Source organism: Merops nubicus, unplaced genomic scaffold (genome assembly GCF_000691845.1).
Source record: "Merops nubicus isolate BGI_N331 unplaced genomic scaffold, ASM69184v1 scaffold23708, whole genome shotgun sequence".
Taxonomy (NCBI): Eukaryota; Metazoa; Chordata; class Aves; order Coraciiformes; family Meropidae; genus Merops; species Merops nubicus.
Genome location: NW_008626702.1, coordinates 667 through 13,833, shown reverse-complemented (window position 1 = coordinate 13,833; position 13,167 = coordinate 667). Strand labels below are relative to the sequence as shown.

The window sequence follows — 13,167 nt, the reverse complement described above, 5'->3', positions numbered from 1 at the left end:
CAGGTATGGCAGTCTCTTGGTCTAAAGCTTCCCATCTTCCTCTTGCTTGCATCCATGTAGCCACTATGTAGACTTTGTGCAATGACACATTGTTCTTAGAGCACAGCTCTTATTCTCCCTCCTCTGTATTTACTGTAAGCTACAGTGCTATGAGCACACAGTCAAATATTATCACAACTGACCAGCTGTCCACACTTCACACCCACTCTGCATAAGTGCAGGTGGCTACAGAGGAGCAGCTCTCTTGGTGTTGGCCAAGCCCTGCTCACTGCAAGTTGTACAAAGAGGAGCATTTTTTCACCACATTTATTTCTCCTGGATTGGTTTAGCACCATGCTGCTCATTTGCCCAGAGTGCCGAGTGCCTGCTGTGAAGTCAGTTGTGCCCTTGGAGATGCTGCTCTTCTATTTAAATTCCCTGCATTCAAAACTCTGTTAATCAAGGGAGATATTGCCTGTCACAAGGTGATGACATGGATGGTGGTGGGAGACACAGTAGGAACACACACATAATGTGCTGCTGTATTGCTGAAAATCAGCAGCCCAGTTCCTCTCCTTTCCCAAAGGCATGAGGTACAGTTACCTCTCATAGTTTTAAGAAGTTTCTAGCTCCATTTTGATAATAATCTAAGAAATTAATGTGATTTATACTGTGAAGTGAGAAGCTAAGAAATGCAGCTACCACTATATGGCACATTCTTGCAATCACTAGAGTGCTGCTAAAATCTGCCTCCTCTCTGCTTGCTTCTAGCAGCTGTTTTCAGACCAATTTGTAGCTGCTGTATATTCCTCCAGTCATCTCCTGTGCCTCCCTGAGTACCAATGATTACACCTTAGGGGAACAGTTTGTGCCAGATGGATATCTTGTAGAAACCTGCTGAATTTTGAGACATGGTGTAGCTCCAAAAGATGATGCAGCAGGGAAGCATGTGGTTGCTCTTCCCCGCCATGAACACGACCTGCTGCTCTTCTGCTTCCTCCCACCCTGGGGGGTTCACAGCTGCCCCAAGCAGGCAGCTTCAGGGAGAGAGGAGCTGAGCAGGATGGAAAGGAGGAGAGTGTCCCCATGGCTATCTGGTAATTGGAGGTGAGCAGGACACGTATGTGAGCTCTCTGAAAAACTTGAGAGACCAGGGAAAAGCAACAGCAAGGAGATGAAGAGAAGGTGTGTCTAGCATGGTGTGTGAGGATCTCAGTCAGGATATGAGCAGGCATACACAACAATTAGGACCAGGAACAAGGCACTGAGAGCAACTCTAGGAGGCAACGCTCCTCAGTGGATCCCCAGCCCAAAGGGCAAGAAGCAAGGAGGATTAGGGGCGAGGCCAAGGACCTTGAAGTCCAGTTTCAAGAACTGATGGGAACAGTGGTCTGATGAGAACAAAGCATTTGTACACTAAGTCAAGGTCTCATGTGAGAAATAGGCAGGGTGGTGAGGAACTGGAAATGAGACAGGTTGAGCAGGCATATTAAAATAAGCTAGTAGTAGAAAGTACAGGGCAGGATCTTTACCCAGGGCTGAGAAATAGTATCTGGAAGCAGAAAATATCAAATGGGGAGAACCCTTTGTTCCCCAGATGCTAGTGGATAGTATTTAAGTTCCTAGGCCGATCATCGGACTCCTCAGAAACTCCAATAGCAAAATCCAAAGTTTAAACCAGTGTCTTGTCTAGATTTTTCTTTGCTGTTGTGCCTGTGGCTGTCATCAGGCTCAAATTCTGAAGAGACATTGGTCACCTCCACTTTAAAAAATGATCCATAGCCCTCATTTAGTGCTATGTAAAGTCACATTCTGTCCTTGCAACCCTGATCCTACAGAGGTTATTTTCATCTGCCTGTGCACATATACCTACACCAGGTGAGACACAGGATCTAAGAGTGCAGCTGGAGTGTACTGCACAGAGCCTAAGCCTTCAACCCAGAAGGAATGTAAGAGAAGGTTTATCCTATTAGTATGGCACCAGGATTTATAGGGAGCTTTGGATAAAGCAGTCTTGTGTCTGACACTTATGCACCAAGGCGCATCTTTAACTGAGATTCTCACCTCCTACTCTGCCTTCAGATTAAGTTATATGTCTCCATTTTCAGTTACCAGACTGAGCTCTGAATCCTGCTCCTTCCTCCTCTCAGTTTCTCCTGAGAGATAGAGATACCTACTTCACTAGTCTAGAAATGTCAGTGGGATGTAGCAGAGGCTCCACTTGTGCCATGGTGCCAGGTCAGCTCAGTGGCTTTGTCTTCTGGGAATACTGTATCAATCTGAAGTCTTGGCCATGAGTAATACGATGAACTCAGAATAGATAACAAGTTATGTAGAGCTCTTAGTCTTACCTTACCCATTCATACTACTCAGTGCTCATGGTTTCAAAACATTAAAAGCCTTGCTTGATGAGCTGGTCTGGTTTTGGTTTGGGGAAAGGGGTGGATTTACCTGGAATGTGGTAAGGTTTGGTGGCTGAATTCAATCTTTGCTTGAATACATGGAGTTTCCACTTAGGTCAGTGGGGTAGTACTTGTGCTGTAGGACATTTCAGCACCTCAGGGAGGAGTTTTTAATCATACAAGGAACTGTCTGTATCTCACTGACCAGCTCCCTCTTTCCAAATATACCCTTTGCTTAAGTGTCCTTAGGAACAGCCTACACAAAGCTTTACTTTCTCTGACTCGTATCTTCAAAATGAATTGATTTTTGCACTATGTTTTTGTGTACTTCATTTCAAATTGTCCATGTCTGCAAAATCATTTCAAGAGCAGTGGGTGAGATCCACCTCGTTACACAGTGCTAGATGGATGTAAGCAGTAGCTAAGTCAGGCATCCACAGTAGGAAAAACATTTAATGCCATGCAACTTCCTGCCACTATTTGGGCTTAATGCACAATGAGATGTAGGACTAGGACCGAAATATGCAGGATTTGGCCACAAAGCTGGAGTGCATGTTGAAATAGCTGGCATGCCCGTGGTGTGCTATTTGCTGGGCTGCCTGTTTACCTGCATGCCCCACATGCTGCCACCCAGGAATCCCCTTCAAGCTGCAGCAAGCTTCTCACTCCCAAAACTCCGTGGTATGAGGCTAGCCTTCTTCTTTGGTATATGGGACTGAGCAACACCATATGTGAACGCCAAAAGAGGATAGATTAGGAGGAAAGGATTTCCTAAGAGTTTAAACCCTCCGGACTTCACGCCACGTCAGGCGAATGCCAGAACCCCGAGTAACTCAAAGAACGGTGGCAACATCTAGTGGCCGTTGAAGCTATAGGTCTGCATTGCCTGGAATATCCTCATTCTTCGGACACACCTCATACTTGCCTTGCTGTGCTCTTTTCTGGACACTCCTCCTTCCGTCGGCCACGAGCATTCGGCGGTAGATATCTCCAACAAGCGCGTTGCTGTTTTCAACAAGCACATTACTGTTTTCTGGTTTTAAACTACTGAGTAGCGCACTGAAGTCCAAGTTCAACCCTAGCCTGCTGCATAGCTGTTAAATAATCCTTCAGCTTTGCTTTGGGCCACTAACCTCAGGGCTGGCTCCCATTCCACCTCTGCAAATCTGTTTGTCTGGCTCCTTCTGACATGATCTGCTATGAGAAGAAATGAGTCTCACTTGAGAAGGTTGTAGAGGTTAACAGGGAATTTAATCAGAGCCCTGAACACAGCAACTGCCCTGCAATGTGTCAAACCATCTGGAGTAGTTCATAATCCTACTTACTATGTCAGCTTTATTAAGCTAAACAAGATGCAGTCCTAATCTGCAGCCTGTGCATCTGGAGACTTATTTCTTTGGGAGCTGTGCTTCTGGTTGGACAGAAGCTCGGGTTTGGCATCAGCAAACATCATTGCCCCTTTGTGCATTTTCTGTCTGCAAATCAATCAGAAATTTTCTGGATAGTCCCAAAACCCACCTCCAGACCACTGCATAAGGAATCCTTTCTTGTAATGACTCTGAAAAAACATCCACAAACTTATCCCTGGACAAGTGTCCAGGTCTGCAGTTTAATCCTATAGCTGACCCCAGCATCTCCTGCATTGCTCAGGAATTGCTGTCTGGGAAAGGCAGTCTGCTAAAGCTTGTCTTAAACTGAGCACAATGAACCTCTCAGGACCCAGAAATTGAGTAGATTTTAACATGAATTGGGTTAGGGTTAGAGTTAGGATTAATCTTGGAGCCTGAAGATACAACAAAGTAATTATTTGATTTTCTGACTGAACTGGGTTTCTTATCTCTTGGTTACTATTAAGAATAAATGTAATTGTTCAGTGTGAGTTTATATTTGGATTTACAAGAGCTGGCAAACTTCTGTTGATACCAGATTTACAAGCAGGAGGTAGGCTTGAGGTTAGAGCAGGCTGAGAGGCAGGGCTGGGACAGGCCAGCTGGGGCTGGCCCTCAAATTTCTTCACCCTGTCCGTGAGTGTTTAATAGCCTGCAGTATGAAAGTTTTGGATCTCACCTATGTTTTTGTTTGCATGGGGCTTTAATGTATAGGGGGGTTAAGTCTAACTTAAGTGTTTTTATTCACGAGACATCCCAGTTTTTTGTACTCCTTCTATTCTCTTGGTCTTAGTAGCTTGTTGGTAGTGCTAACTGCACATGCTGTACACATAGCAGTTCCTCCTGGGTGCCATGCAAAGAAGGTGACAAAATACCACATGTAAAGTGCATATCACAAGTTTATTCTTCTGCACAAACAAATGGAAAGTGACTGTAAGGGGGGGTAGGGAGGTGGGGAATGAAACAGAAAAGGAAAGGAAGTATTTCCATAAACAAAGATGCCAACTCTATCCCTCTGGGGTCACATCTTCCACCAGACAGAGCACTACTGCTGGGCTCCCATTTTTAGAGCACTGATGAGTCTCTTCTAGGAAGAAGGTCTGACAGGGGATGGTGGATATTGTAGCAGAAAGGGAGCTTATTCTTTAAGAGGGACAATCTTGGCTTGTACTGTGCTTATGTCCGACAATCAGTGACTCCTCATCACACCAGTCTCTTCCAAGATTCTTCTGCTCAGCTGCTGCAGATCTTGAGGTTATCTCTGGTAAATGTTCCCATATTTTCAGAGGGAAAGGACTGACATTTCTGAAGCAAAGATAAACCCCCAGAACTGCCATTGCTGCAATGTGTGTGTAACCTGCAGCATGCTAGAGAAGAGGGATGATAAGGCAGTTTTAAATCAGAGCCCATGCAGACATCTTCAATGGCTTAACAAAGGGACATTGGGGTTTGGCCTACCACTGAAGTTTATAACTTAGCAGGTGGGAGCTAAAACTTGTCAAACAACTGCTTATGTCTGTGCTTGTTCAACAGCTGAGGAATTAAAAGTTTGGAGATGCTCTAGACAAGCTTATATGGTTGAAAAGTATTCCTTATAACTTCACCTGTGACTTTTCTAACAGGCCAGCGGCAATATTTTCATGAGCAGATGCTAGCAGAGCTGCTTGAAGCCAGCAGTAGTGCAGATTTCTTCCTTATACCTTAGCAAATGCATCTCAGTATTATTTCTCATGTCATGCTATGTACAGTCACAGGCCTTATTTGGGATATGGCATAAGCACTGTAGGCCTCATGTGCAACACCCTCTGGTTCTGCAGATCAAGTTCTGTGGTCAGCATAGGATCCAGAAAAGATCAGGAAGGGCTGAAATCCATCAAAATACTTTGGCTTTGCTTCTAAACATGGCTTCGAACCAAGAATGTTAGGAAATGCAGGATCCCCAGCCTTCTGGTTGTTTTCCTTGCTCTGATATTTCATATTTGTTTTCCAAATGAGCCTGTTTTTTTAATCTCCTGCCTATTATATTATTAGGAATGATAGGCCAAATGCAGTTATTCCACTCATTTGCATCCTGACATCTAACATTCAACAGTTTGGCTGTCACTCCTTGACTTGCATCAGTGTCTCCCAGAAATCTGGAGTGGGACCCCTGAAATACTAACCATATGCAATCTCCCTTAGATGCTAAGGCCAAAACTCTCTTTTTTTTTCCAGTGGCAAAATGAATTTCCCAAAGACATGCAGGCACTGAAAGCACTAACCTATAGGGGCTTAAGGGAAAGGGACACTAGAGTGAGATTCAGACTTTCTGAGGTTATTTCTTCACTGCAGAATTATCTTGAGTACCATTTCTCTGGTCCACAGAACCCCTCTCTACACCTGAGTTCAGTAATGTTTTCAACACACATGTACAGTCCCTATTAATATCCTGAATTATTCCTTGGGAAAGGGAATGCTTTCTTCTTGTATGCTTTTGGTGTAGGGATTAAATTTGAGGCCAGCGTGGGACATTCAAGGAATAGCCAGTCCTGTTTCCTTAGCATCACCAGCAAATCGAGCTCTCTATGTGTGTGCAAGTGCAGATCCTCAGGGACTCTAAGAGCACTTTGGTTCTTACCAAATAGACCCCAAGGATACTTAAATCATTTAGTATGAAATTCTTGTTGTGACTTTCTGTTTTCCTGTCCTCCACTTCCATACTGAGAGCATCTGTAAAGGGGGTCATCACAGAGTTTTCAGCATTTTATGTCAGGACACATTTCCAATCTAGCCACACTTCTGTCCTAAACTAAACAAACAAACAAACAAAATTATGTGCAAATGCATATTCAATCCTGCTTCCTTTTAAAGCCAACTGTACCTTCTCCCACACAATCCTCCTTTGTACTTACAGTGTTTGTATCTGGTTCTAGTGAGAACAAGAATAAGGGCCTTCCCTGTGCCAACCAGCCACTGCCTGAGCTTCACCTTGGCTTTGCATATCCTCAAACATCCTTCTGCAGCTCCTCCAGCTTGTGATAGCCCCATCACGTCCATTCCATGCCCCTCTTAGCCAAACTGCTCCCAGACCTGATAGCCATGTTCAGCACCAGCTAGGATGCCTCTCCTGTTTATCCCCAGCCCTGGTGACTGGAGGAGTGGGCACACGTGGCCACCGTGCCGACACCCCCGCTCACCGCTCTCTTGCCTCCCTTCCCGTGCCCCAGAGAACAGCAGGCTAATGGGGAAGCTGAGGCTTCTGCACTGTAATCTCACCTCTGACCCTTTCTTCCTGGAAAGCTCTTGCCCCTCAATTTCCCTTCATTCAGGTGTGACTCCAAAGCCCTTGGGAAAGGAACCCCCCTATCGCTTACATGTCCTCACGTAGCCCTGCCATTCACCCCCCACCAGTGGTGGGGTCTGCTGCTCTGTGCACGTTCCCAGTCTTTGTGTACCACATATGTGGCCCCTCTCCACGTTCTTCTTCCTGCTGTAGCCACAGCCAGTAAGCCTTGCCATGAAGCTGCCCATCCGAGACCAAGGAGAGCTGGGGGAGAGGGTGGTGCAGAAGGGGAATAATTTTTTTTTTCTCTCTTTTCTTCATTTTGTGTCACTCATCCCAACGTACTGAGCTGACATGAAAGACAAAATGAACATTATCTCTGCAGGGCCACGGATGGGATGGGAACGGTGCCTGCCTCAGTGGTGGCCAAAGCTTGGCCTCCACACATTAGCCTGCATCCCGGTCCTTGCTGCTGAGAATTTGGGCCTGGCCACCTGAAACCGAGAGGCTGAGGCTGTGTTTGGGGAAGGCCCCTGGCCCACCTGACTAGGCTCTGGGGTGCTCTGGTATGGCTTAGGGGACTGGCTGAGCTCCACCTGAAAGGGTGCTGGTATAGCAGGGGCAGAAGAGGCCATTTCTGTTCTCCACACTGGCTCATCCAATGTGGTGGCCGAGCGGGGCACAAGCACAGTGGGTGCCAGGCTGCTTGAGGTTGGCATGGGAGCCGGAGTGGAGAAGCGACGAATCTCCTGGGTCTTGGCTGTCTTTGTGGGGACTTGCTTGGCTGCCATGAAGGATGAGCTAGCCTGCGGGGCTGGCTGACTAGGAGACTCCTGAACACTGGAGCTTGGGGGATCCTCAAAACAGAACATGGCTGACTTTAATTGATAGGGCTGGTGCCGCATTAAATCAATGACCTTGATCCCTGATTTCTGGCCAGGTGCCTTTTTCACTTTGCTCTCCACTTTGCTAGCTTGAGATTTGCTGGCTGCCAGGGGATAGAAAGGGGAATGCATTGGGTTGTAAGCTATTGGAGGGGGAGCCCGGATGTTGGGTGAGTATTTCCAGGATGAGGGTAGAGAAGGGGAAGGAGAGGGGGTCCTGGGCTTGGACTCTGTCTTCGGTGTCGTCTCCACCACATATTTGTCCATGCGGCTCTGGCGCTTGGCAAAGAGCTCTGCCCCCTTTCCTTTCAGCTGAGGCATGTCCTGGGCCCCGTTTACCAGTCCAGCATCTTGCTGGTGAGGCTTAGGAGCTACTGGAGGTGGGGTCTTGAACTTGCGGCCAGAGGACTGCATGAAGTTGCAGGCCTCCGCACCCAGACTGAGGAAGTCCTCCTCAGGCCCAGACTCGAAGCCTGCCCCAGGATGGTCACCTTTTGGCTTCTCATCCAGGTTCTGCACCAGAGACAGGAGCTCAGGGTTGGGTGAATTCTTCTTCTTCTCCTCAATCTTACTGAACATGGGTTTCTTGTTGCCTCGCCGGCGAGCCTCCTGCAGGATGCCTGTGCGGGGAGCTGGCACAGCAATCCTCTGCTCTCTGGAGGTTAAGGGCTCAGAAGGAGGTCGTGGTGTTGCTGGTGACACAGCAGGGGAAGGCTGCTTTGGCTTGGGGGAGCTGCTTCTCGTGTGCTGTGATGGTGCTGGACTAATATACAAAGAAGAAGAGGCTGTTCCAGGGACTCGTGGCTGGGATGCTGTGGAGGCCACGTCCCCTGCTGGCTTTGAGGGAGCTGACAGAAAGATAGAGGTGGTGGATGTCCGGGCAGTGCTGGCAGAAGGCTTAGCCTCTGGAGCACTTTCTCCCCCTCTTGGCTGTGACTCCAGTGGTGGTGTTGGCCTTCCTGGTGCAGGAATATACAGAGATGTGGAGGAGCTGACTGGACCGTGGTGTGTTGGCACTGGTGCATTGGCAGGTGTTCCTGGAGCCAGAGGTGAAAAAGGAGGAACCACCGTGCTTTGCCCACCTGGACTTTCACTAGGTTTTTTGGGTGCAGATGGCCTGAAGATGACAGAGGATGTTGCTGGACGTTGGCCAGAAAAGCCAGGAGTAAAGGGCCTTGCAGACCTGTTGAACATGCTTGTTGAGCTTGCAGAGAAGGGGTCGGGAGTACTTGGGGGAGGTGGGAAGAAAGTGGGGCTAGGGGCAGAAAGGAGCTGAGTGGGGAGGGAGGCTGGCTGCTTGCTGGGCACCTGCACACCTTCCAGGTGGATGCTGAGGGGCACGCCGTCTGCCTTCTGTGGCACAGGCATATCTCTGTTCACCGTGTCCTGCTGGGGCTGGGCAGCTGGGGCAGGCTGGGGGCTCTTCTGTGCCGGGACTTTCTCGACCGTGTACTTTCCAGCCCGTTCCCTCTGCTGCTCAAATAATTGTGCTCCTTTACCTGAGGCCTCACTCAAACCTTTTTGCTTCTCTTCCTTCTGTTCAGAGTCAGACTTGGACTTTTCAATGTCCAGGTAGGCGTTGTCCCAGTCTGAGTGATTAGTTAGGCTTCGGGCATCAGAGAAACCTTCCTCGTCAAATTCAGACTCGCTGGTTGGAAAGACTCCGTCCTCCTCCTCGTAGGAGCGGTCCTCGTCGACGCTCCCGAAGCTCACCAGTGTATACTTCTTAGCCCTCTGCCTGCGCTTCTTGAACATCAGCACCCCCTTCGAGTGGGGGTTGGGTGCATCTGTCAGCAGGGACGCAATGGTTCTGCACTTGGTTTTGGCTTCTTTCACGTTCTTCTCTTGGATGCTCTCGTGGCGGTGGAGCTCTGCAAGAGACAAGAAGAGGCGAGCTCAGAGTTCAGTAAAAGGCTGGGTGGGCAAAGACGGGCAGCCATCTGGCTGTAGGTATTCTAGTGCTCGCTGTCGTTTCCTGCCTTTGCTAACAGAGACTTTAGGCACTGCTGATAGAAACCCAGGTGCGGTTTTCTCTTTCCCTGCATGCATAATAGAAGTCCATGCAGGTGTGGGGAGGGAACTCCCCCCACTCTGACAGCCAGCCTGTGTATCCAGGTCAGAAATCCTGGGATTTCTTTCCCATTTCTGCAGCGTGTGGGCAGTAAGTCCCGGGCTGCACCTCACTGCACTTTTACAGTGCATGCCCTTGCTCCTGGGTATTTTTAGCATTTACTTAACCCCCTGAAGGTGGAGCCCTGCTTTTTGTACACTTTCTTCCTACCACGGGGAGGATTCTGAGGAGCAAGTAATCTCTCTGGCCGGGAGAGTTTGGGAAGCAGCCACTGCTACTGTTGCTACCCACGGGTTTGTGCAGTGGGAGAGGTGCTCTGCAGGCACAGATGGGTTTCTCCTGCTCTGGGTCCTGCAGTGCCAGCTACAGAGTCAGAGTGTCTGTCAGCAGTATTGCATGTAGAGCTGTTGGTTGCTTTCTGCAGCATGTTCCATGCAGGAAGCATATTCCCACCCTTGCTGTAGTCCTTTGCCTGTGCTCTATACCCAGCAAGGAAGAAGAGCATTTGCCCCTGAGCAAGAATCCCCGAGCCCCACAGCTGATCATCCAGGCCAGGAGGAATACACTTAGACAGGCTCGCTTGGGAAAGCCAACACCTGTTGGGCATGAAAGTGTGGGATAATCATTTTCCACCTGCTCTGCCAGCCCAGCAGTCAGTACAGCCCCAGTGAAGGGAAAGCAGAGGGTGAACGAGACCCAGTAGTAAAACCAAACTTGGCTGCCTTAGGGGAAGTATGGACATGCCTTGAATCAGTGTTCAAGTGACAGAAATCAGCACTAATGCTGCATAGAAAAAAAAACCCTCCACATATCTAAACCATAGACTAATTTCTGCTTTCTGTCACTTCATCCTTTCCTTTACTCCAGTTGTGCTTTTCCTGGTATGATACTACAGGTGAAACATCCATCCACTGCCTGCATCTAGTAATTTGTCATAAAAAAAAATAATGTGTGGCACCTTGTCCAGTCCTGACATTCTCAAGAACGATGTACAAAATTATGCCCTTCTGAAGGTGGAGGGGAGTGGAGAGGAGAGGGCAGAGAGCTGCAGGCAGTGCTGGGAGGCAGTGTTTGTTCAAGAAAGGATGGAAGCTGCTCGGTCCTCTCAGATCTCACTTCTGGACATTTTGTCACAGAGCATTCATTCAATGGGGACCTGCTTGTATGGCAAAGTTACCTGCAGTGGGGGACAGGGGGATCACCTAAGAAGGATACTAGCTCTCCTGAGGGCTGCAGGTGTCTCCTAAAACCTGGCCAGGCTGCACCATTGCGGCAGGTGTCATCACTCCATCCTGTACCCGTGTAACCACAACAGAAAGAGCTTCCCTCTCTCACTCCATGCTGAAAAGAAGGTGTTGTTTTGCAGAGTAGTCATCTTTCCAGGAAGCTTAAGGTAAATACAAGGAAAGACTGTTCTCAATGTTTGCAGCCATCCCATAGCACATGCTGCTACTTTGGGATTTCAACAAGAGTCCTTCTGCGTTTTGAGATCACCTCACACGGACGCACAGTTCATTCCTCCCCTCTGCACCCAGAAAACTGGAAACTGCAAAATCAGTGGTGAAAAAATGGCTATTTGTACTTGCACTTGCAAAGTGAAGGCTCTCTGCAAAACTTTCCTTACTGAATGACTCCACCTTGCTGAACCAAGACTGAAGGAGCATCCAGATTTTTGTGGAGACATAACGTTCTTCAAGGCAGTCATAGACTTACCCTCAAAGAGCTGCTCTCCATGATGGGAATGACCTACGGTCCCTAAAGTTCTGGCAATTCCACTTACAAATCTGTTTGTGTCTCTGGGGGTTGTTACAATGGAGGAAAATGAAGATTTTTTCTTGCTACAAGCATCTTTGCTACAAGCTACTACACCTTACCTGGCTTGTATTTCGCTTCTAAATTTACAAGGAAGAAAAGCAGCACTACAGAATCTTAGTCAATGGTAGAATAGGTAAACTCTGGACCCTGAGTGACACACAGGAGGATTTCTGGCATCGGGAGCTCTGAACTGCCCTGTGCCCCGAAGCAGCTGGCAAATAAGGCCCTCTAGGACCTGCTACTCACCTCCCTCTTCTTTTCATCCTACTTCCCTCCTCATCAAAGGCTAAAGTACACAACTAATTATACCAGGCCTCCCAACAGAAAAATAATCATGCTATTCAAGCTACAATCTCCCACAACAGTTTAAGAAAAAAGGAGAAAGAGAAATCTTCCTGAGATGACTTGCTGAAGGTAAAGAGCAAGCATGAAAGACAAGAGAAGAGAAAAAAAGAAAAAAGAAAAAAGAAAAAAGAAGAAAGAAAAAATAAAAAAAGAAAAAAAAAAGAAAAAAGAAAAAAGAAAAAAAAAAAGAAAAAAGAAAAAAGAAAAAAGAAAAAAGAAAAAAGAAAAAAGAAAAAAAGAAAAAAAGAAAAGAGAAGAGAAGTGAAGAGAAGAGAGAAGACAGAAAAGAGAAAACAAAATAGAAAGGAGAAGACCTCTGTACCTGCATAGGGCTGATCCAAGCTTGAGAAGGCAGAGTCCAGACCTGGAGAGCTGGGCATGTCACAAAGCCCGTTTAATTCACAACTCCCCATAAAAAGATAGAGAGGCAATGAGAGAGAAGCAAAGTAGTTCCCTGCTGGAGCAGAACCAAAACTTTGAGCTGTCCAAGCCCTTTGCTATCAGCTCCACATCCCTTTTAAAGCCTCTCTTTTGTCTCATAGGCATTGCTGCTGAAAGCCATGAGGTCACTTTGACTATTTTTGTCTTCTTAGCTTCATCACTGAACAGTGTGATGGACATTGTCACCTGGCACTTAAACACCCTCCTTCTTTCCCCCACCCTCTACTCCCTGTGAGAGAAAACTCCTCTTTCTTATTTTAAAATGAGAAAATACACTCCATACTCTCACTGCTTGTGTGGTGCAAGCTTCGGGTTAGTGTTTCCAATACCTCAATGTCCAGCATTTCTGTGCTAAAGAGCCCCTCAGAAAGATAAGTCTAACACAATACTCATGTCCAACATGGGCAGGCAGAGAAACCCACCCAGCAGGAAAGCAACTTTCCTGGTCTGAAACCCTCAGAGAGCACCCAGCTCCAGGTAATCATGAGGAAGAAAAGAGAGGCTTTCTTTTCCTGTGCATATCAATTCCCTTCCTGTCTGAGGAGAACCAGTCCAGGACACAGATTTCTGTTGTGCACCA

At 47.5% G+C, this 13,167-nt stretch overlaps 1 protein-coding gene across 1 annotated transcript; it reads right to left on the bottom strand.

The window, feature by feature from the left end:
• Nucleotides 1-7,447: 7,447 nt before the first annotated feature.
• Nucleotides 7,448-12,622, bottom strand: SYNPO2L (synaptopodin 2-like). Its single transcript, XM_008946100.1, has 2 exons — nt 12,469-12,622; nt 7,448-9,786 (listed from the first exon to the last, which is right to left on the bottom strand). The coding sequence occupies exons 1-2, from the start codon at nt 12,557-12,559 to the stop codon at nt 7,448-7,450; spliced, it is 2,430 nt and encodes an 809-aa protein (XP_008944348.1). The 5' UTR covers nt 12,560-12,622.
• Nucleotides 12,623-13,167: the final 545 nt, after the last annotated feature.

Excerpts from the sequence above, each read along its gene's own strand:
- SYNPO2L (XM_008946100.1), bottom strand. The coding sequence starts at position 12,559 with ATGGGGAGTTGTGAATTAAACGGGCTTTGTGACATGCCCAGCTCTCCA. Across the intron at positions 9,787-12,468 it reads CTTGGATCAGCCCTATGCAG|AGCTCCACCGCCACGAGAGC; the intron begins GTACAGAGGTCT and ends TGTCTCTTGCAG.